Source organism: Phytophthora sojae (genome assembly GCF_000149755.1).
Source record: "Phytophthora sojae unplaced genomic scaffold PHYSOscaffold_1, whole genome shotgun sequence".
Taxonomy (NCBI): domain Eukaryota; phylum Oomycota; class Peronosporomycetes; order Peronosporales; family Peronosporaceae; genus Phytophthora; species Phytophthora sojae.
The window spans coordinates 7,924,029-7,947,043 of NW_009258115.1; the positions used below are offsets into that span (position 1 = coordinate 7,924,029).

At 59.5% G+C, this 23,015-nt stretch overlaps 8 protein-coding genes across 8 annotated transcripts; 4 read left to right on the forward strand and 4 right to left on the reverse strand.

Annotated features, from left to right (window-relative positions):
- Nucleotides 1-148: 148 nt before the first annotated feature.
- Nucleotides 149-3,668, reverse strand: PHYSODRAFT_552531 (hypothetical protein; the record flags this gene model as incomplete). Its single annotated transcript, XM_009517925.1, has 1 exon — nt 149-3,668. The coding sequence occupies one exon, from the start codon at nt 3,666-3,668 to the stop codon at nt 228-230; it is 3,441 nt and encodes a 1,146-aa protein (XP_009516220.1). The 3' UTR covers nt 149-227.
- A 1,433-nt stretch (nt 3,669-5,101) lies between these two features.
- Nucleotides 5,102-5,602, forward strand: PHYSODRAFT_385811 (hypothetical protein; the record flags this gene model as incomplete). The annotated part of the gene is made up of 1 exon (XM_009517926.1): nt 5,102-5,602. A coding segment is annotated over one exon (501 nt), but the record flags the coding sequence as incomplete, so codon positions are not given.
- Nucleotides 5,603-9,004: 3,402 nt separating this feature from the next.
- On the forward strand, nt 9,005-10,630 carry PHYSODRAFT_262250 (hypothetical protein; the record flags this gene model as incomplete). Its single annotated transcript, XM_009517927.1, has 1 exon — nt 9,005-10,630. One exon carries the CDS (start codon nt 9,005-9,007, stop codon nt 10,628-10,630), a length of 1,626 nt encoding a protein of 541 aa, XP_009516222.1.
- Nucleotides 10,631-10,797: 167 nt separating this feature from the next.
- Nucleotides 10,798-12,274, reverse strand: PHYSODRAFT_294311 (hypothetical protein; the record flags this gene model as incomplete). Its single annotated transcript, XM_009517928.1, has 3 exons — nt 10,798-11,867; nt 11,950-12,022; nt 12,095-12,274. 3 exons carry the CDS (start codon nt 12,272-12,274, stop codon nt 10,798-10,800), a joined length of 1,323 nt encoding a protein of 440 aa, XP_009516223.1.
- A 166-nt stretch (nt 12,275-12,440) lies between these two features.
- On the reverse strand, nt 12,441-13,516 carry PHYSODRAFT_537510 (hypothetical protein). Its single transcript, XM_009517929.1, has one exon. The coding sequence runs from the start codon at nt 13,452-13,454 to the stop codon at nt 12,483-12,485; it is 972 nt and encodes a 323-aa protein (XP_009516224.1). The 5' UTR covers nt 13,455-13,516; the 3' UTR covers nt 12,441-12,482.
- Nucleotides 13,517-14,239: 723 nt separating this feature from the next.
- PHYSODRAFT_552537 (hypothetical protein) lies at nt 14,240-18,803 on the forward strand (the record flags this gene model as incomplete). The annotated part of the gene is made up of 1 exon (XM_009517930.1): nt 14,240-18,803. The coding sequence occupies one exon, from the start codon at nt 14,240-14,242 to the stop codon at nt 18,743-18,745; it is 4,506 nt and encodes a 1,501-aa protein (XP_009516225.1). The 3' UTR covers nt 18,746-18,803.
- A 440-nt stretch (nt 18,804-19,243) lies between these two features.
- On the forward strand, nt 19,244-21,211 carry PHYSODRAFT_477860 (hypothetical protein; the record flags this gene model as incomplete). The annotated part of the gene is made up of 3 exons (XM_009517931.1): nt 19,244-19,270; nt 19,322-20,671; nt 20,750-21,211. The coding sequence occupies 3 exons, from the start codon at nt 19,244-19,246 to the stop codon at nt 21,209-21,211; spliced, it is 1,839 nt and encodes a 612-aa protein (XP_009516226.1).
- Nucleotides 21,212-21,215: 4 nt separating this feature from the next.
- On the reverse strand, nt 21,216-22,977 carry PHYSODRAFT_353608 (hypothetical protein; the record flags this gene model as incomplete). The annotated part of the gene is made up of 1 exon (XM_009517932.1): nt 21,216-22,977. One exon carries the CDS (start codon nt 22,975-22,977, stop codon nt 21,295-21,297), a length of 1,683 nt encoding a protein of 560 aa, XP_009516227.1. The 3' UTR covers nt 21,216-21,294.
- Nucleotides 22,978-23,015: the final 38 nt, after the last annotated feature.

The following is a 23,015-nucleotide window of genomic DNA, read 5'->3' on the forward strand; positions in this document are numbered from 1 at the left end:
GGTTTTGCGCTGGTGTTCTTGGTGTGCCGTGCCTAACTTAGAGAATTTGACGTCTCGAGTGTACAATTAGGGTTTTGAAAATGGTTCCCCGGATTCACTCGAAACTCTCCTGTCTTTCCGTTGGTAAGAACACCTTCAGTTACGAGTGCTAGGTCAAAAGCAAACATGTCATTTGTACTCTTCAGAAGATCTGCTTCTGCCCAATTACAGCAATTGCCCTGCTGCACTTAGTACACTTCCAGTACGTAGCGGCCCTCCTCACGCATACGCTCAATCGTAGCATTCGCCTGGCGACGGTCGAGACCGCCCTCCTGCATGAACGAGCTCACCAACGCTTCGCGGACATCCGCCACGGGCCACGTCGGACCGCACAGGTAGAAGTGGCCGTTCTGGCGCAGCAGCAAGTCCGCCAGGATCTCCTTGTCCTCCGCGATCTTGTCCTGGATGTACACCTTGTGCTCCTGGTCGCGCGAGAACGCGCAGCGCAAGTACGTCACCAGACCATCGGCCTCGTATGCGTCCAACTCGTCGCCGTACAGGTACTCCTTGGCCTTGTGGCGACTGCCGAAGTACAGCGCCACCGGACCGACCTTTACACCCTGCGAGCGCAGGAACGCGCGCTCCTGAATGAACGCGCGGAACGGAGCCATACCCGTGCCCAGACCAGCCATAACGATCGGGTCCTCCGGGTTCACCGGCAGCTTCATTACCGATGAGCACACCGACACCGACAGCTTCTGGCCAACCTTGACGCCGGACAGGAAGCGAGTCGCCTGACCGATGCGGTACTTGCCGCTCGGGGTGGTCCAGTCGTGCACCACGATCAGCAGGTGCACACTCGTCGGGTTCATCTTCATGCTCGACGCAATCGAGTAGTGACGCGGCTTGATGCGCGGCACCAGGGTCAGCAAATCAGCCAGAGTCGGGCGGGCCGACGGGAACTCCTCGAGCAGCTCCGCGAACGTCACTGTCTCATCCACACGTCGCTTGTACTCGTCCTTACCGTCGGCTTCCAGCAGCGCCGCCAGCGTCGTATTCTCCTTCTCGTCCGTGGCGCGCTCCAACAGAGCCTGGTAGAACTTCTTGGACGGACGGCCGAAGATGTCCAGCACGTGAGAGAAGAGCTGGAAGTACGTCAACGTCTCCTCGCTCGGGCCCGACGTGGCCTCGCCCTTCTTCTTCTTGTGAGCCACAGGCAGCGCCACCAGCGCCTCCGGCTCCACGTTGTACGACTGCAGGAACTTCACAACATCCTTCTCATCGTTGTGGGAGAACACAGCCAGCGCCTCTCCGATGCGGTACTTGATCGCCGTGTTCGTCGTGTCCATCTCGATGTGGAACACGTTGCGCGAGTAGTCCTCCGGCGTCAGACGCTCCCACTTGGTAACCGTCACCAGATCCGTCACGTGGTCGCGCACACCGTGGCGAGCCCCGAACGCGCTCGGGAACATCAGCTGCCACGCAGTCTTCGTATCACGCGACACCTCCGCGTACGAGCGGCGCTTGCCAGCGGCCTTCGCGGCAGCGCTCGCCGACTCGGCACTGCTGGCGAACGAAACCTTGCTCGTCGCCACGCTGGAGAACGCCGTCAGGGGCTGCGCAGCTAACTGCTCGTCCACATCGGTTGCAGACAGCCACTCGTTCGACGGGTACGTGAGCGCCAGCACGTCGCCCCACACGGCAGACACGAACGAACGCAGCGCTGAGTGCTTCTCCGCGGGGAACTGCGCCTCCAACAGAGCCAGCACCACGCTCTCATCGTACAGGCCCGAAGCCTTGAAGAAGGCCGTCTGCAGACCCACAGCAGCAACATCGTCGTCCTCCACGCGAGTGGTCAGCTCAACAGCGTCCACCACCAAAAGCTGAATGTCGCGCGAAGCCACCTGCTGCTTGAACGCCGCGCGCTCGTCCACATCGTCGGACGTCTTCCAGCCTGCCAGCACCAGGAGCTTGCCTCCCTGCTTCACGCTACGAGCCACGTCGTAGTGCGCAAGAACCTCGCGGCGGGTCACCACGACCACATCCGCCTCCTCGACAGGCTCCGACGTTGCCGGGCCGTTGCCACCGTCCAGAGCAACGCGCACCTCCAGAGTAGACACCGGGCGCACGGCAGCCTCTTCGCCAGCACTGTGGGTCACCACGGCGTTCACGCGGGTAGCCGGATTCTTGTTCAGCAGATCCAGCGTAGACTCGAACACCGTGCTGGTCTCAGTACCAGCGCGAGCACCGTCAGCGTCAACATCATCGAAGCCATAGAACAGGAACTGCTTGGTGTATGCGGCGGATCCCTCAAGCTCCAGCGACTCGCCGAGCACCACGTCGAACTTCGTGGCCTGGCTGCTCTCCGACGCAGCGTTCACCAGGGCAGCGTCGTACAGCTCCTCGCTCTTGGCAACCACGAAGGCACGGCGAGACGAAGAAGTCGCCGAGTGGCGCAGCACGGCGCGGCCCATGCCCACCGAGAACGTCGAGTTGCGGAACACGCCACCGTACACACCCGTCACCACCACGGGGGCGGTCTCCACAGCTGGACGCCAGTACGTCGACTGGAAGAAGACCTGCAGGTTCTGGGTCAGCAGGCCCCGCTGGAACGTTAGCGCGCTGGGCGCCACGTTCTCCAGCGCCACGATGCGCTTCACTGTAGCGGGGAGAGCCTGCGCGAAAAGCTTGTGCGACCACGGCAGCAGCAGACGCACCTGCACCACACCGACCTTGCCTCCAATCATCTGCTCATAGGCGGCAGCCTGCTTGAGCGCAGCGGCGGCCTCGCCCACCACGACCACGACGTACTCAGCGTCGTCGGCGCCAAAGTACTCGTACACGCGGTACTGGCGCTGCAGCACGTGGAACAGGTCGTCCATAACGTGTTGCACCTGCTCCACGACGTCTCCAGTCTGCACGCCACTAGAACGGAGCCCAGCGAGCGTCTCGAGTGACTCCTCCGTCAGAGTGTCCACCTTGGCGAGCTCCCGCGCCACGCGCGCGCCGTCGTAGAAGTGCACCAGCAGCTTGTGCAGGCGCTGGGCCGCCACGTGGGCCACGACGGCCAGGTCGTGGCACTCCTGAGGCGACGCCGAGTTGAGCAGCAGCGCGCCCGAGTGCTGCAGCGCGTACAGAGGCTCGTACGAGCTGGCGACGGCCATGTCGCGGCGGATGGACTCGCACGCGACGTGGAACACGGCGGGCGCAGAGGTGGCCGCGCCCTGCGCCAGCTGGAAGAGGCTGGGCAGGAACAGCGGCAGCGTCTGCGACGGGATGAGCGCCGCCGAGGACGCGCCCACGGCCAGCGCGCCACGCACGGCGTCGGCGGCTCCGGGGCGGATCTCGAGCGTCACGACACGCGCGCGGGCGCTGCGCTTGGCCTCCTGCGTGCGCGCGCTGTCGGCGGCGGCCAGCAGCGGGTAGTCGAAGACGTTGGCGCTGACGTGGCCGGCCACGTGCAGCACGGCGTCGGCGCCGGAGCAGAAGCGGTCGGCGCGGGTGAAGACGCGGCTGCTGAGCTCGGAGCGCGCGGCGCGCAGCTTGTGCAGCGGCGTGGGGGCCAGCGAGGCCGTGGACGTGTCGCTGGCGTTCTCGTCCAGCACGTCGACGGCCAGCGCGTCCGCAGGCTTGAGGCCCGGCACCGGCGGCACGAACGCGTCCTCGACCTGGTACAAGTTGGCGGGCATCGCGGCGGCGGTCAGGAGCTTGAAGCGGTCGAGTGCCTTCCACCGGTACAATTGGATTGTGAGGCCATGGCGATGATGATCCGCGCCGTTTGCGCAGAAAACGTCCGCACGGTGCGATGTGGACGTTCGCAAATGGACCGATTTGATTCGGAGACCGTCGAGCCAATTGCCGCGGCGGAGACCAAGCTGTCAGATTGCGTGCGGGATGGGCAAGCGCGGCTGTAAGCCGGGCGATTACTGAAAGGCTCCGCCCAAGTTGAAGCGCGACGGTGGCCCACGACGGCGAGCGTCTGGCGGTGCTGCAGGCTGCTTGCTTGCTCGCTGGCAGCGAGTCGCTGCACGGGGCCGCGGCAAACCATCGTGGAGGTGAGAAGTCGCCCCAGCCGCCTTATGAGTCCCCTTCCAACTTGGAATCCAAGCGCAATCCGCTGGGCTACGATTTCAGGAAGAGCCGCTAGCAGCGGCCCGCTGCTGTTGGAAGCCCTCAGCAGACGCACGCTATACATGTATCATTCAGATGAGCGCCGAAGTGGCTTCGACTCCTTACAGCGTACTCCTTCGTCAGGCCACTATTTGCCAGTCCTTCGAGGCGCCCGTGAGTCTTCATGCTACCGGTAGATGCATATTAGCTTGGTACAGCGGCATGTCAGGTTCCGTTTCCGCAAATGCCTCCACGGCAATCGATGTCTTCACTCGATACCAAAGCACCACACCTATGAGGCTCACCAGCAATTCAACCGTGAAGATCTCGGTTCTCCAGGACGGGGTCCGACAGCTACAAGAGCTGCTGCATCTGTGCTGCATTGTCTACTAATAAGTACTTAATGAGATACCACGACAGGGGTGGATCCGCTCCGCGAACAGCACCGCGGTGTCCGCTCACTCCGAGCGAGAATCATCTCGTTGGTGCTGATGCGACTAAGCAGCCCGAGTGTCCAGGCGAGCCTGTGCAGTGCCGCAGGTAGTGCAACGTAATTTCCGAGTTGCCATCGACAGCACTCCATACTCTAGGCCACAGCACCGGCGAGCTCGTAACGACCTATCGTACGTGATCGATCCCCCACGGAAAAGCACTCGCGCTCGGTGACTGCCGTCAAGCATCTACTCACTCGGGCGCTGAACTCTTGCACCGACTTCCTGGGAACGCTTTCTATTTTCCCCCATGTGAAGTGACGAAGCGACACTTCAGTCCAGGACGTAGAAGAAAACTTGTGGGGACATGCGCTGCAGTGGTGCGGCACCTCTATGGGGAGAGCTCATTCGCCGAACTCCACTCGTAAGATCTCTGGCTAACGATGCAATGGATGCAGGTCGCTCTAGCGCTGGCAGTGCTCGTTCAGAGAGCTGTCTCGACGACGCCCAACGTCGCTGATCTGAATGCCGTGGCTGTGGATCTCCTCCTGTCAAACGTTCCGGGTCAAGTGCACGTGGGCATGTACAAGCAGATCAGCGAGCACTTGTACATCCGAGATCTGCCTTGGCTGGGCGTGTACTTCTCGCTCCAGTGTCTGTCGCCGAGTGATACGTCGCAGTCGGTGGTCAAGTGGCAGTTCCGAGGCTACGAGTGCAGTCGCGACGATGGGGAGGGCCGCGTTTGCTCCGAGTTTACCACGACCAAGCTGGAAAGTGACCGCGCCCCTCATGACCAAACACAAGTCCACGTGATTGCCCGCCAGAGCTCGTCGACCGACGTCGAGCGTCGCCTCCAGTTTGAAATGCCCGTGACCGTGGCCCCACCGACCTTCACCACACAGACTGCGTACTACAGCTGCGACTATTCCAATGGCGGGGGTAGCTGGTGCTGCGCACAGTCGAACCAGGGGTCGGGAGGGCCGTACTGCTGGGACTTGAACACTTGCTCGGAGGACTACTCGGCCTGGAACCAGCAGAACCTCATTTGCTGCACGTCGAGCGCGGGGGACTGCGCTCTCACGTATCAGCCCGTGATGCCCACGACAGCGCCAGCAACCACTGCACCACCGACTACGGCACCGGCTACGACGTCGCCACCTGCGACCACAGCGCCAGTGACTTCTGCACCGGCGACAGAGGACCCGTTCAACATTCCGATCCTTGATGTGACCCCGACGCCGGCAGCGACGACCCAGGCGCCAGCAACTCCATCGCCTGTGACTTCAGCTCCAGCCACAGAGGATCCGTTCAATATTCCGATCCTTGATGTGACTCCAACACCGACACCGACAACACAGGCTGCGGCATCGACAGCACCAGTAACTTCGTCGCCTGCGACTCCATCGCCGGCGACTTCTGCCCCTGTTACTTCAGCACCAGCTACGGAGGACCCGTTCAATATCCCAATCCTTGACGTCTCTCCAACGCCGACATCGGCCCCGATAACAGCGGCACCAGTGACTTCATCGCCCGTGACTTCTGCACCAGCGACGTCTGCACCCGTAACTTCGTCGCCGGTGACCACGACGTCGCCGACTTCTTCACCAGCAACTTCATCGCCAGTGACCACGGCGCCGGTGACTTCGTCGCCTGCGACTCCATCACCGGCGACTTCTGCCCCTGTTACTTCAGCACCAGCAACAGAAGACCCGTTCAATATTCCAATCCTTGATGTCACTCCAACGCCAACATCGACGGCCCAGACTCCAACAGCAGCTCCAGTAACCACGGCACCTGAGACCACTTCTTCAGTACCTTCTTCGCCAGCGACTTCTGCCCCGGTAACCTCTTCTCCTGTGACTTCCGCACCAGTGACTTCAACACCTGCGACCACGGCGCCAACGCCTTCAGCACCGGTGACTTCCTCGCCCGAACCTTCATCGCCTGTAACCTCGTCGCCTGCGACTTCCTCGCCTGTGACCTCCTCGCCTGCGAATTCCTCGCCAGTGACTTCTGCGCCAGCGACAGAGGATCCGTTTAACATCCCAATACTTGATGTTTCTCCAACGCCCACGACGACTCCGGTAACAACAGCTCCAGTAACGTCCTCGCCCGTGACCAGTACACCAGTGACTTCAGTGCCTGTAACAAGCCCGACGACCGCCCCAGCAACGCAGCCAACCGCGACGACTGCACCTGCTACGACGTCAACACCTTCCGTGTCGACCCCGGCGACGACAGGGCCAACCGCTACTATTTCCCCGACGGACATACCGGTGCTTGCCGATCCGACCTCGGCACCGACAGCGACAAGCTCTCCAACCGCAAGTACTCCATCAACGGCTACGCAGCCTTCAACGTCACCAACAACAAGTCCGTCAGTGCCGGCGACTCCAGTATCAACAACGCAGCCTTCAACTACTCCATCAGCAGGAAATCCGACGACAACGCCAGTGTCAGCAGCCCCGACGACATCGCCGGTGACTGGGTCTCCAGTGACGACCACACAGCCGTCGTCAAGCCCTTCAGCCGGAACTCCGACCAGCATTCCCATACTTGCGGACCCAACGACGGCGCCAACAGCTACAAGTTCTCCAGCAGCGTCAACAACCACGCAGCCTTCGACGGCCCCATCAACTGGATCAACAACGTCTCCTGTGACCGGGCCCACTGCTCAGCCTTCGACAACCCCATCAGCAGGAAACCCGACTGCGTCTCCGGCGACTGGATCTCCAGTGACAACCACGCAGCCTTCGTCTACGCCGTCAGCAGGATCTTCAACTGGTATTCCCGTACTCGCAGATACTCCAACGACGTCTCCAACTGATACAAGCTCTCCAACCGGAACAAGTACCCCTTCAACAACTACTCAGCCTTCGACGTCGCCAACGACAAGTCCGTCAGTGCCGGCAAATCCAGTGATAACAGCGCAGCCTTCAACGACAGAATCTATGACGACAACTCCATCAGCAGGAAACCCGACGACAACGCCAGTCACAGGAACCCCAACGACACCTCCGGTGACTGGGTCTCCAATGACGACCACGCAACCTTCGTCTACGCCGTCAGCAGGATCTTCAACTGACATCCCCGTGCTCGCCGATAATCCGACGACGTCACCGAGCTCTCCAACTGCAACAAGTGTCCCATCAACGTCCACTCAGCCTTCCACGACACCAACGACAAGTCCGACAGCAGGAACCCCCACGACGTCTCCAGTGACGACCCTGCAACCTTCGACAAGCCCGTCATCAGGGTCTCCGACTGACATTCCCGTGCTTGCCGATACTCCGACGACGTCGCCGATAACTACAAGTTCTCCAACCGCAACAGGTACACCATCAACAACTACTCAGCCGTCAACGTCACCAACGACAAGCCCGACAGCAGGAACGCCTACGACATCTCCAGCCACAGGAATCCCTACGACAACTACGCAGCCATCAACAGCCCCATCTACAGGAACTCCAGTTACAGAAACCCCAGCGACATCTCCAGTAAGTGGGTCTCCTGTGACGACCACACAGCCTTCGACAGCCCCGTCAGCAGGTTCTCCAACTGATATCCCCATCCTCTCCGATACCCCAACGACGTCGCCGACCACTACGAGCTCTCCAACCGGAACAAGTACTCCATCAACGTCCACACAGCCATCAACCTCTCCGGTAAGTGGGTCTCCGGTGACAACTGCACAGCCCTCGTCAGCCCCATCGGCAGGAACCCCGACAGGCATTCCTGTGCTCGCCGATACTCCGACGACATCGCCATCAACGACCATTCAGCCTTCGACGACTCCATCGGGAGCATCCCCTACGGCAACCGCGCAGCCATCGATAGCCCCATCAGCTGGAACTTCAGTGACAAATACCCCGACAGCATCTGCAGCGACGGGATCTCCGGTGACAACCACCCAGCCGTCGACGACACCGACAGCAGAATCTACGTTACAACCATCGACGACGACTTCAGGTGCAACCACGCAGGCCCCGACAGCAAGTACTCCCACCGATACGACTGCTAGCAGCATATCAACACCAACAGCAACTAATCCTTCATCAACCGCTCAAGTCCCAACATCAACAAATACGCCTTCCACGACGACGACGTCTCCTGCTGCCACCACTCCAAGCAGTTCAGCAACAAGTTCGCCAACCAGTAGTGGCGGGTCTCAGAGCAGGAGCTCGCCACCCGTCACGGAAACGTCAACATCTACTCCCACCCGTGATACGTTGGCAACGGCAGCATCATCGTCTGCGGACAGCTCTTCTCGATCAAGTTCCTCTCCGAATTCCAACGCCGTGAGTACGATAGAGCCAACCTCCTCCTTGACGCAATCTTCGAGTGCGTCAAAGGAAGCCACAGCAATTGCGGAGGGATCGAGCTCGATGTCATCTCTTGCGTCAGTTCACCCCAGGATCGCAACGCGTGGTGGCGGGGATTTTAAAGGTTCTTCGAGTGGCTTATCTGCAGCAGATACCCTTCTCATGAGCCCTATCGCGGACGAACAGTCTGCATCGGGCAGTCTGGCAAATGCAGTGGTTGGAAATGGAGATTCAGCTACGATATCAAACGCCAAGAATGAGAAAAGTGCCACGTCGAATGGTGACGACGCCGAAGAATTCCACCGTGCGATAATTGACTTCACCCACGCGGTTGGCCCCGCTCGCGATCTCGCCAGTAGTTCGGCGAACATATTAGTTGCCACTGCAGTCACCTCAAATATCGTGAGTGCTGTCATCAGCATCGTGACAACCAGCACATCTGCGGTATCGACCGCCACCTCTGGAGTCGCAGCTTCAAACGGCATCTTGAATGTCATCGGTGGGGGTGCTGCAAGATTGCGAGCGCCCGTCGTCGACCTGACTGGGATCTTCATGATGCTCAACTACCTGCAGTTCCTTTCGTCAAGCAGCCACCTCAGTCTCCCCACAGCGCCAGACTTCTTCTTCCACTTCACGGACTCGTTCGGCTGGTGTAACTTCCAGCCGACAGCAGCTGCACCACCACCACCTCCCACTGGAGACACCGACGAAGGCAAGCAGAAACTCTCGAGTGAAGACGCCTCCAATTTCACGGTCGCGGATGGGGACATCATTTCGGGCGTGCTTGCATACGCAGAGCGAATCAACGTCAAACCGGAAGAGCTCTTCACCAAAACTGCGATCGTCTTCGTGAGCGTCGTCGGTGGAGTTGCAGCGGTTGTGGCGACACTGTATTCGCTACTGCGTCTCCTGCTCCGTCGAAAACTTGAGCTTCTAATCCAGCGACTGGACGACTTGCCACGGGCCAAACTTTTGATGAGGTTGTTGATCCAGTCATGCTTGTCCATTTGTCTGCTGAGTGAATACGCCTTGAGCATGACGAGCTCGTTCCAGATGCGATACAACGAGCAGCAACACCATGGAAGTCACAGTGCGTTCGCGTTTGCCACCGTTGCGCTCATCGTGGTCTGCTGTGGATTGATTGTTCTGGGCGTCGTGAAGATCTGGGATAAAACTGAAAAGGAGCTCTCAAACGCCGACTTCAAATTCGCGTGGGGGGCGTACTACAAGTACTACCATTTCAAGAACCGATACTTCTTCGTGGCGAAAATGGGTGCTGAGATCCTCTCCGGCGTTATCATTGGGCTTGTGAGCGATGTGCCGTCTCAATTGACACTGTTGATGTCGCTGCAGCTCGCCATGTTCCTGTACACCGTTGAAAGCGCGCCGTACTCGATGGAGTTCCAGACTGTTTGCTCCTCCATTGCATTCGTGATGAAAATGGTCACGTACGCGCTTATAAGCTCCTTCCTCACGCCTTCAACGGATGAGAGCTTGCAGGATTTCGTTGGTACTCTCGTGATCATCTTGCAAGTGATGCTGCTAGTGCTCTTCAACTCCCGGCAACTGTACATCCTGTACAAACAAACGAAATACCTCTGGGAGTTACGGCAAGATCGTCTGCAACGCAAGAAAGAGATGGAGGAGAGAAAAGTTGATGCAATGGTCATTAGGGACTCGGTTTTCGCCCTCACACCCGCACCTGCTGTACAAGTCGCTGGAGTACAGGAAGGCAAATGCAACTCGATGGTCGCCACGCCGACTCGGTTTCCCGTGGCTGCAGGTTGATCCAAGGCCTGCCCTCTAACAAAGCAACACGAAACAAGATACGAATATCTAGCGACCACCTGAGGAGGCAAGCAGCTTCGCCATGCGGTCGTCGAGTTGCTGGATGTTTGATTGGAATATCTGCACATTTTCAGCCAAGCTCGCCTCCATCTGAACATTACATGTCATCAGTTAGTGAATACATTAAGAAAAATATAGTCGTTGCAGATGAATGTAAAAAAAATCTTCCCCGTTGCCAGGATACTTACATTGGCAAGCAAGGCAGCATCCGAATCGAGCAGCTCAGTCAATGAAGCCTGCGTCTGCTCCATCTTGCCCACCCGGTCTGTGACGTTCAGCGCCTCGTCGTGTACTGACTTGAGCGTGACGAGACGGTCCACAACAGTAGGCACCGAGGCCGCCACCGCATCGAGACTGCTGAGTTGGTCGTAAATTTTCTGGATTTGCTCACGGTCGGCCTGCGAGTTCAAAGCACCCTGCACACCCGAGGACTGTTTAAGCTTGCTGAGCAGCGTAAACTCGTGAACAAGCGCCGTCGTGCGCGTCTTGACCGCGTCCAAATTCTTCTCGCTCATCAACGCAACTCGCTGCTCCAGCTGCGCCACGGCCGACGTCAGATCAGCGCTCGACGCGCCTGTCAGCGAGCTCAAACCATCCAGCCGCAACTCCTGCCCCTGATAAGTTCCAATCGCCCTCTCGAGCGTCGAGATCCTGGCTTCCAGCGTCGCCACTCGCGCCTTGGCGTCCTTGTCCACAGCATTCAGCTCTCCATTGCTGTAAATCTCATACACAATAGGGGCGCCTTCAGAGGACGAAGGCGACGACGTCTGACCCTGCTGCTTCCTCTTGAGCGAGTCGATTTGCTGGAAGAACTTGGCCGTCAGATCTTTCTGCAGGCTCAGCGCCGCGTCGGCGCTAGACGTCGCAACGCCGGCATTGCCGCCCGAGCGCAGGAACGGCTGGAAGGTTGCGTTTTTCTCCAGAGCCGACAGGTTGAGCTGCAGCGTGTTGAGGCCCTGCATGACCTCGTTGAACTCGGCCTCCTGGCCGGCGTCCACCATCACCTTGTGCTTCTTGTGCTCGGCGTCGGCCGCCAGCAGCGTCAGGTCCGCCTCCAGCTCCTTCAGCTCCAGCGACAGCCGCGTGAAGCGAGCCAACGGGGACTCGAGCGTCGGCTTGTTGCTGCTGCCTTTGCCTGCCGAGGACTCGTACTCCGTCTGCTTGGGCAACGCGGGCTCTGCAATTGACAATAATTGTAATTTAGTAAGAAAAGAAAAACTACTTCACAATTGATACATGATGAAGGTGCTGCGACGCACTGTAGACTTTGCCCATGAAGACCTCGAAGGCCTGCGTGGCCGGCAGCTCCTGCTCGTCCAGCTCCATGGAGCTCTGCATTTTATAAACAAAATATTGTCATAACAAGGAAGATATGCATAAATTCCTGAACGATAATTGCCTAACCTTGTCGTGGAAATGACCGTCGACCTCCGGCCCGGCGCCGACACCTGCGCGGGCCTGGCGCGCAGATGCGTTTGCAGGCGCGTAGGGCTGGAAGGCCTCCTCCGGCTCGGGCGTCTCGAAGACCTCGGTGCTCATAATCTTCCGGCGCTTGAGCCCCTCTTTTTCAGTTGAATAATCCATCGCGGATACAGCGATACTTTAGTAAATAATCGACACAAATTGGACCAAAATGTCAATTTTTCAGACTCAAAAAGTTTGGTCCTAACACAATTCACTTCAACCTCGGCTCAGAAAGCGTTGCGCCTCGGAACTTGGCAGTCAAGATGCATTAATGCAACTCGCTCATGGAATCAATGAAATGAATTAATACAGCGTTGTTAAATACAGCCTACACGCGGGTAATAGCCCTGCTCGACGTGACCGAGTACAGGACGGAAGCCAATGCGAGCAGCACCATGACCACGTTCACAATCGACAGCTCAAAGCCGAAAATCTCCGGGCGCTTGGTCTTGGCGTTCAGCACAATGTGCTCGCCCAGGTCGATTGCCGGCAGACTCGAAAGCGGCGGGTACGAGATGGTGTACTTACTGGCGTTCTCGGGCTCGACGTCGACGTCCTTCACGGCGTCGTAGTTCTTCAGGTACGTCAGCGCGTTGACCACGTTGCCCAGCACCAGCGTTCCGGGCGGATCGATGCCGCGGCGGCGCACCTCGGCCGCGATCTCGCCCAGCGTGCTGCGGATGGTCGAGGCGTCGCGCATGGTCGCTGCGTGGATGATCGCAGCGGGCATGTCGCTCGGGTATCCGCGCTCGGTCTGCAGCGCCTGGCACAGGCCCTCGATACGGCCGATGGCCATCAGGAAGATCGTGGTGCGGTGGTCGCAGTACTCGGGTAAGTCCGGGAATCGGTCCTTCTTGCCGTGACCCGTGCACACGAGCACCTGGTCGGCCACGTCGCGCATGGTGGCGGGGATACCCGCGCTCGCCGGCGCCGAGAGCGAGCTGGAGATGCCCGGGATGACCTCGACATCGAAGCCCGCCTCCGAGTAGATGACGGCCTCCTCGCCGCCGCGGCCGTACATGAAGGGGTCGCCGTTCTTGAGGCGCACGACGCGCTTGCCCTGCGCGAGCGCCTCGAGTCCCCAGGCGTCCAGCTCGGCCTGGGCGAGGTCGGCCTTGCCGCAGCGCTTGCGCGCCACGCGCACCTCGCAGGAGGCGATCTCCAGCACTTCAGTGGGCACGAGGCGGTCGGCCAGCACCAGGTCGGCCTGCTGCAGCGCGCGGTAGGCCTTGAGCGTGAGCAGCTCCGGGTCGCCGGGGCCGGCGCCCACCAGCATCATCTTGCCCTTGGTCGTCGACATTGCAGCGCTGGAGTTCTTGAGCGTAATACAGGGAGGTGGAGCGTACAGGCAGCTGGCGGTGCCAAGTGAAGCGCACAATGGGGAATGGCGGCGCGTTGCCTTTCGTGCGTGGCAGGTGAGACCAAGAGATGGGCGCTTCAAACGTAAACGAGGCGCCGCGGCCAATCGGATGACGCTGGTGGGTGGTGTGGGCCACACAGTTTTGCCCAAACAGGTCAGTTGCGGTGGTGCACACCAAGATCTCATACAAAAACCAAGTCAGGTCGCGACTACGGAAATGGACGCTAAAGCGAAACAAGATTCGGTACGCTTTGTCAGTCGCGCTCAACTTCAATTACGCCCGCTGGGCGCCTCGATTGCTAGCGGAGAGGTGCTGTCCGAGGCGCAAACGCAGCGATTACAGCTCGGGACACGCTCGGCGCCGCCATCGAGCAGCTTCTTCCAATCCACTCGATCACGCAAGTATACTTGGGGCCCGATACGTTTGGGCCTGGCTGACGCATCCTATGACGCCTATGCGTTGTGGGAGGTAAAGTATTCATTTATACAGGTCAGTATCAGCTCGATGCGCGTCGACCAGATCGCGACCCTCGATTGGCCCAGCTGGCCGACGTGGGTCCACACCACGCGCCGATTGGCCAAAAGCCGTTGCCATATGGGGCACTCGCGCGGGGCGTAGCGTCACTCGCGCGAGGCTTGCAACGCTTCAAGTACGGTCTCCGGTTCGGGTGGTTTGACCGCCCCACTCGCCATTCCGCGTCCGCCAGCGCACTCCACATACATCGATGCCGCCGCAGCACAACTCCGCCGTGGAAGAGGCCGTGAGCCACGTGGCCTACGCGCTCAGCGACTTCTCGTACCTGGTGCAGCCCGTGCCCTTCGGCTCGGCGCTCGAGAAGTACATCGTCGGCGCGCGCCGCAACGTGTTCGACCAGGTGGGCAAGGTGGAGGAGGGCGCCGTGGGCCAGGAGCTCATCGAGCGCGCCTACGCCGCCGCCGCGCGCGGCCAGTTCGTGACGCTCTTCGCGTCGTCGCCCTCGGCGCTGCTGCAGATGGTGCCCGCCATGTACAAGCTCAGCAGCGCGCAGCTGCCCGCCGTGATCCACGTCGTGGCGCGCGAGCACTCGGACCTCATGGCCGTGCGCCAGACCGGCTTCGTCATCTTGAACTCGCTCAACGCCACCGAGACCGAGGACATGGCGCTGCTCGCGCACGTCGCGTCGCTGCGCGCCAACGTGCCGTTTCTGCACGTCTACGACGGGGAGATGACTCACAACGACCTGGAGCAGCAGGCCGCCGCGTCCGCCAGCAAGTTCAGCCACGCGCTCGTGGACTACCAGTACCTGGCCAACCTCATCGGGCTCAAGAACGCCAGCGAGGCGCCCGAGTTCCGCCAGCTCGTGCTCAGCAAGTCGGGCGTGGCCGACAACACCGACGACGCCGAGCTCTACTTCCAGGTGTCGCCCGAGTGCATCGCCAAGTACAACGCCGTGCCCGAGGTCGTGGAGGATGTCATCCAGCAGGTCTTCGCCAAGAAAGGCTACCAGCTCTTCGAGTACTTCGGCCACCCCGAGGCCGAGCAGGTGCTCGTGGTCATGGGCACGGCCTCCAGCGTCGTCAAGGACGCCGTCGACTCGCTCTACACCAACTGGAAGGCCAAGGTCGGCGTCATCTCGGTGCGTCTCTTCCGTCCGTGGTCGACCAAGGCCTTCCTGAGCGTCGTGCCCGCTACCGCCACCAAGTTCGCGGTGCTTGACCGCATGGACGACGCCACCAACGTCGGCGAGCCGCTGTTCATGGACGTGCTCGGCTCTTTCCAGTCGGAGGAGTGGCAGAACAAGCCCGTGCCGGCCGTCATCGGAGGCAAGTACGCCTTCAACGTCAGCGAGTCCGTGTTCGACGTCGTGACTGCGCGCACTCTGGTGGAGGAGCTCGCTGCGGACAAGCTGCAGAACGGCTTCGTTGTTGCCTCCCCGACTGCTACGGAGGCGTTCAACGCCAAGATGACTGCCACCACGCAGCTCGTGAACTCGTACGTGTCGTCCAAGGATGGATTTGAGGCCCCCTACGTCAAGATGCTGCTGCAGCTGTTCGAGAAGCGCGCGGTGATTGCGAACCTTGTGCGCTCTGAGACGGTCTGGAAGGCGCAGGACAAGACCGTGGGCGACAGCGTTGCCCTCGAGAACGGCGAGTTCGGCTTCGGTGTGCACCTCGGCATTCTGGCCAAGCGCCAGGAACTCAAGGACAAGGTCAAGGCGCTTGTGTCGGGCGCGCACGCCAAGAGCATAGTGTCGCAGCGTCTGCTTGAGTGCCTCGTCCAGTGGTCCGAGAAGCAGCCCAAGCACGACAAGCTCGGGAGCGAGATCGCCATTTTGCTCGAAAATGAGCAGCACCAGGGTGGTGTTCTGGCCGAGATCTACGCCTTGAAGCAGTACTTCGCTCCTCTGAGCCAGTGGATTCTGGGCAGCGAGGAGTTCTCGCGTGACGTCGGCGCTTCGGGCGTGCACCAGGTGCTTGCCAGCGGCGAGAACGTGAACCTGCTGATTCTTGACACGGAGCCGATGAACGCGGTCTCCAAGAGCAACCGCAAGCGCGACCTGGGTTTGTACGCCATGCAGTACGGCAACGCTTACGTCGCGTCGGTTGCGCTTTACGACTCGTACTCGCAGGTGCTGCGCGCGCTGAACGAGGCTGATGCGTTTGACGGTCCTTCGATTGTTCTAGCCTACGCACCCAGCGCCAGCAACATGGAGCAGGAGACCAAGGAGGCCGTCTCCAGTGGCTACTGGCCCCTGTACCGCTACAATCCTCAGCTGGAGGACGTGGAGGGCGAGAAGGCCTTCTCTCTCGAGTCGCCGAGCATCAAGAAGGAGCTCCTGACGTTCCTGCAGCGCAACAACCAGCTCAGTCTGTTCGCGAAGCAGGCCCTGACCGGTCCCACGGCATCCTCGGTTACGGAGAAGTACGAGCAGATTGGCCAGCAGGCGCTGAAGACCAGCTTCGAGGCCCTGCTCAACGGATTCGGCGGACAGCAGCAGGAGCCGTGGCAGGTGGACACCAAGCTGTGGCTTCTTGTGGGCTCTGACAACGGCCACGCCGACGAGTTCGCCTCGAAGCTCGAGGAGGACGCTTTGAACTTCGGCCTCAAGAACGTCGAGAAGATGGACATGAACGAGATGACCATCGACCAGTTGCTGGACGAAGCCAACGACGAGAATGCGTACGTTGTGTTCGTGTGCTCCACGGCTGGACAGGGTGAGTTCCCGAGCAATGGCAAGGAGTTCTGGGGTGAGCTTTCGGCTTTCAGCTCCACGCTCCCTCTGCAGTACGCGGTGTTCGGCATGGGTGACAGCTTGTACTGGCCTCGCGAGGACGAGAAGCACTACTTCTGCAAGGCCCCGACGGACCTGGACGCCAAGCTGAGCGAGCTTGGAGCCAAGCGTATCATCGACCTCGCCAAGGCTGATGACCAGGATGAGGATGGCCCGACGACGCAGTTCGACCTGTGGAAGCCCCAGCTCTGGGAACAAATCGGCATCCCCGCCGAAGTGGTCAGCCTCCACCAGGGCACGAAGAAGAAGCAGCGCACGAACGAGGAGATCAAGCAGCAGAGCAACTACTTGCGCGGAACGCTCGCGGAGGGCCTCGAGGACCGCACGACGAAGGCTCTGGACGCGGACGACACGCAGCTTACCAAGTTCCACGGCATCTACCAGCAGGATAACCGTGACCTGCGCGAGCAGATGCGTCTCGAGAAGAAGGAGAAGGCGTTCTCGTTCATGATCCGTGTGCGTGTCCCCGGTGGTGTGTCCACTGCGGAGCAGTATCTGATGATTGACCAGCTCGCAGACTCGCACGCCAACGGCAACATCAAGCTGTCGACTCGCCAGGCGTACCAGCTCCAGGGCATTCTCAAGTGGAACCTGAAGCCTATCGTCCAGGGTATTAACCGTGTGCTCATGGACTCGCTGGCTGCTTGCGGTGACGTGAACCGTAACGTTATGGCCACCGTGAACCCGTCGTGCTCCGTCGAGACCCACCAGGAGATCCTGGACATCGCGCGCGACATCTCGGCTCACCTGAGCCCACGCACGAGCGCGTACCACGAGATCTGGCTGGACAAGAAGATGGTCGCTGGTGGCGAGGTGAAGGACTTCGAGCCGTTCTACGGTGAGGCTTACCTGCCGCGCAAGTTCAAGATCGCTATCGCCATCCCGCCTTCGAACGATGTGGACATTTTCGCCAACTGCCTGGGTTTCATCGCCATCCTCAAGAAGGACAAGCTGGTTGGTTTCAACGTGACTGTGGGCGGTGGCATGGGTATGACCCACAACAACACCAAGACGTTTCCGCGTCTGGCCGATGTGATGGCGTTCTGCACGCCGGAGCAGGCCAAGGATGTGGCGGAGAAGGTCATGGTGCTGCAGCGCGACTTCGGTGACCGTGTGAACCGCAAGCACGCTCGCTTCAAATACACCGTCGAGGACCACGGCTTGGAGTGGATTCGCGCGGAGACCGAGAAGCGTCTGGGCTACAAGCTCCAGGACCCGCGCAAGTACAAGCTCGTCTCGAACGGAGACCGCTTCGGCTGGATCAAGAACTCGCAGGGCAAGTACCACTACGGCATGTACGTGGAGGGCGGCCGTATCAAGGACACGAAGGAGACCAGCATCCGCACGGGTCTCCGCGAGCTGGCCAAGGCGTTCCCGCACGTCGAGTTCCACCTCACGGGTAACCAGAACCTCAGCCTGGGCAACATCTCGGAGCAGGAGATCCCGCAGATCAAGGCGCTGATGGAGCAGTACAAGTTCGGCAACGACAACTACTCGGGCATGCGTCTGAACTCGATCGCCTGCGCTGCTCTGCCCATGTGCGGTCTCGCCTTCGCTGAGGCCGAGCGCTACCTGCCGTCGCTGATCACCAAGATCGAGGACATGCTGGAGGCGAACGGACTGCGCGACGACGCGATCGTGATCCGTATGACCGGTTGCCCCAACGGCTGTGGTCGGCCCTACCTGGGCGAGATCGGCTTCGTGGGTCGCTCCCCTGGAATCTACAACCTGTACCTCGGTGCTGGTTTCTCGGGCGACCGTCTCAACAAGCTCTACAAGGAGGCCCTCGACGAGGCGCAGATTCTGCAGGAGCTGGAGCCGATCATCAAGGACTACGCCGAGCACCGCGAGCAGGGCGAGAAGTTCGGCGACTTCGTCATCCGCGCGGGCTACGTGAAGGCGTGTCTGGCCGCCCCGCTGGTGGAGAACCGCGCTGCGGGCGAGACCTTCCACGCGTAAGCAGTCTAGTCGTAGATGTATCGTAGTATTCATTCATCAAATAAACACTCTTAACCGTACACATGCATGGCCCCGAGTTGGTGAGTACATGTATTGGCGACGCCGACAAACGCAGGTTCGCCATCGTAGGATAACAAGTCGACCATCTTACACTCCTTTACGTTGCTGCGAATCCATGCCCCCGTGACAACAGTAATAGTTGCTGGGCTCTAGTGTCTTGATGCTAAAGCTCGCCTTGGGGTGAGCCTCAACTTACTCTCGACAGATAAGCTTTCGTCACCTTCGTGCCTAATGAATCAGCGGGTCCCGGTGGTGATGAAGGGAGCCATCACTTGCGCTTGATTAACCCTTCTCGGAAGGCATCGCGGAAGACGCTGAACTTCAGGCAGCACATTGCCAGCTGTTATCCGATCATGCGGAGACTCGTACGTGTCGACCTCGCCCGCCTTTCGACCTCGCCCGCCTTTGCCATTGCTCAAGTCTCCGGGTCCGAGTTACATGCGAGTCTCCGTCTGCCTCCGAGCTGTGGCTCTCTCCGCCGCCCTCGCGGTGGCGGCCGCGATGCACGACTACAAGCCCCTGCGGCAGCCGACAGTGTACGAGTCCGACTGTGCCAAGGAATGGACCAAGCTCATCGTTGAGGGCTCCTCGGACGATCGATCGACCGCGAAGGTCAAGGTGAGCGAGCTGCGCATCAACCTGTCGGTGCAGTTGGCGCGCTTCACGAGCGACTACGTGGACTTCAACACGCGGTCGTTCGACGGTCAAGTGCCGGCCCCGACGATTAAGGTTTGCCCCGGCGACAGACTCGTCGTCACGCTCACCAACGGACTGGAAGCTGGACGGAGCAACAACACCAACCTGCACCTGCATGGGATGCACTTGCCGCCGTCAGGGGACGCCGACAACGTGATGCCCAATGTCGAACCCGGAGGCCAACGCAGGTACACGTACGAAATCCGCCAGGACCACCCGGCAGGCACGTTCTGGTATCACCCGCATGCCCAGCACAACGAGAACGCACACCTCAATGGGATGATGGCCGGCACGTTAATTGTAGTCGACCGACCGGCAGACCTACCGAACGAGTTGGCTGCCATGGACGACCTCGTTATGATGCTGCAGGCCGTTTGTGTGGAGAACTGCTTCAACATGTACGACAACATCGAGGACGCCCTGGAGAACAAATTCAGCTCCGCCAGGAGACTTTCACACCCCATGAACACTCCAGATGAAGAGGAGGGGGAGGGGGTTTGGCCCACGGATCTGGAAGTCGTCGAGGACGAGGCTGATGCGCCGCTGAACGACACCTCACTGCCCACGGTCTTTGTAAATGGGCAGTATCTACCCAATGTGAAGCTCGCTGTGGGCGAGTACAAGCGGCTGCGGTTGGTAAACGCCATCGCGAATAATGTCGCGGAGATTGTGACTACCCACGGCAGCGGATGCACCCTGGACGTGCTTGCTATGGATGGCATTTACTTTGACACGCCCACGCCGAAGAAGGTGGTTGTTATTCCTCCTGGCGGACGCGCTGATGTGGCTATCATGTGCGCTGAGATCGGGAAATTCTACCTCGAAACAGACTGCGCGAGCTCTCGCAACAAGCTGCTGGGTCTTGAAAACCAGCACCGAGTGCCTACTCAACGCATTGTGAAGCTCAAGGTTACCAAAGAGCCTGAAGACGAAGATTCTACTGAAGCTACGCGCCTTCCGTATCGACTGCCTAAACGACCCGCGTACATGCAAGACACGATCGGAGACGACAACAACCCCCCGTTTATCGAGGAAGGCAGCACGTACAACTTCGAGTTCTCAGTCTGGATGGACAAGGGGATCATGTACGGCGTGAACCACGAGAAGCTGGATCCGTCACACATCAACTACTCGATGCCCGTGAATGAGATGCAACAATGGGAACTCTCGGTGAAGGACTATCGGAAGCCGTCGATATGGTCCTGTGACCTGGATGCTGGAAGCTCCAGTGGTGATCGCCGCCTGAAGAAATCAAGCGATTGCCGCACGATGAACCACCCGTTCCACATGCACTCTACACATTTCCAAGTCTCGAGCATGGACAAGGAGACCGACCCGGATGGCATCATGTTCGAGGTGGGCGAATGGCGCGATACGCTACCGCTCTTCCGCGGGGGAGTGCAGATCCGCTTTACACCGCGTGACTACATGATCGGACATATCTTCGCGCACTGCCACATTGCCTCGCACGTGGACGGCGGCATGGCTCAACTTGTAAGAGTGCATAACCCAGAAGAAGAAGACGGAGGAGACGACAGCGACTTTGGTGCTGGTATTTATAGTAGCGCTGACGAAGACGAAGGTAGTGACATTGATGCTTCGAGTGACGCTGAAGAAAGCGACGATGGAGACGAAAGCGGAAATGGCAGCAACGGGAGTGAAAGCGACGACGAAGGTGAAGACGAGGAGCACGAGGAGGATAAACCATAAAGCTAGACTATACGAATGAATATTTATTTTTTGCGTTATTGGGGCAAGACAAACACGCAACACGTAGACGGCCTGAGGAATGCTTAAGACTCGCTTGCGATTACTTCTTCCAAGGCTTTAGCGTAGCTTGAGTTCCAATTCCTCTCAAACACGTTTTCAAGTGCCTTTCGTGTCGGTTCGTGGTTCGTGTTGACGCTCGCCCCTGCTGTGGTGTAAAAGTATCCCCACTCCATGTTGCTCGTGCCCACGTTCGCGCGAGTATCCGTGACAATGTACTTGGCGTGGTTCACGCGGGTGTACGAAGGCCACGCAGCCTTCGAACCAGCGCTCGACGTCGTGTTCTGCCAACCTGGCACACGGAAGATCTTGATCTCGAGTCTTCCGGAGCACCGAGCGTGCATATGCTGACACAGTTCCGCCTGCTTCTTCAGCGTGGCAAGTGCCTCCAGCAGTTGAGGGCTGGTATGCTGCCACTGGCTGATCAACAGACGCACGCGTAGCCCAGGCTTGCTGTACACACCGGCCAGCAGTGCATCAGTCAGCGCTGGCCAGTGGAGAGGTCCGGGCGTGTACATCGAGAACGGCGCAAAGTCCATGACACTGAGACTAACGAACGAATTGGCCGATCGGATCGTGTACACCAACGCGTCTTCATCAAAGGCGCGCGAGTGTCCAGCGGTTGCCTCCAACGGTGCAGCCGCAACGAACATCTGCGCGGAGGTCGACGCACCAACTTCGGAATCATCTTCCGTCTCATTTCCCTCCGAACGTGAACTAAACGGTGTCTCCAACTGATGAGAAATGTTTCCCAGCGATTGCAACCCCGCCTTCATGAATGGATCTTCACTTCTCTTATCCTCCGGCAGATACAGCGACCACGCCGGCACTTGCAGCTCCCGCTGGAACTTCTCCGAGAAGTAGCTCCCCGTCTTCGCCGGCAGCAACTCGGGCGACGCGAACATCCACCAGGTCTCAAACAGCCTCTGTATGTCCTGCATCACAGTAGATTTTGTCGGTAGATTTTCCATGACCACGCCCACCTCCATCACTTGTGCCAGCGACTTCCAGTCCATGTTGGCGCTCCCCACATACACGTGACGCGAATCGAAAATCCAGATTTTCTGGTGCAAGATGCCGCTGCCGTACCACTCGGGGCCGCTCCAGCAGCGCACTTGGATATTTTCCTTCGCTGCATCCACCAGCATCTGCACTTCCTCGGGTAATTTAGAGCACGATGCGCGTTCATCCGATAAAATCTGCTCTTGCTCACCGATACTTTGTTTAGCGGTTAAAATCCGGAATTTTACACCCCGAGTTGCCGCGTCTCGCAGTGCAAACAGCAGCTTGCGGCCTCGCTCCGCCCCGAATTGCTTCATCTCGGCCTCCGAATAAACTTTGCGGTCGTCGGCGCCCAGCAGGTTCCAGTACATGGCACTGAGGTCGATGGACGTCTTTGCCGTCTGAACATGGCGCGTCAACGCCTCGAACGTCTGCGGGACGGCCAACGCCAGCGCGAAGTCCCCCACGGGCAGCGACTCGACCAGCGACACCGTCGCCTGGCCCTCGGAATCCTCATTTAGCGGGAAAAATCCGTCCTCCATCGCAGATTTTGGCTCAAAGACAGCGGATTTTCGAGATGCCTGGACGCCCGACGCCGCCCGTTCGTGAGGGGAGAAGCGCAGCGCCACCAGGAATAGACACGAGGCCGCCCACAGCAGCCCGAAGAGCGCAGCGCCGTCGCCGCGGCCAAGGCGTCTCGCGCGCATCTTGGGGGGTATGAATGAGTGAGGGGTATCCTTGAAGA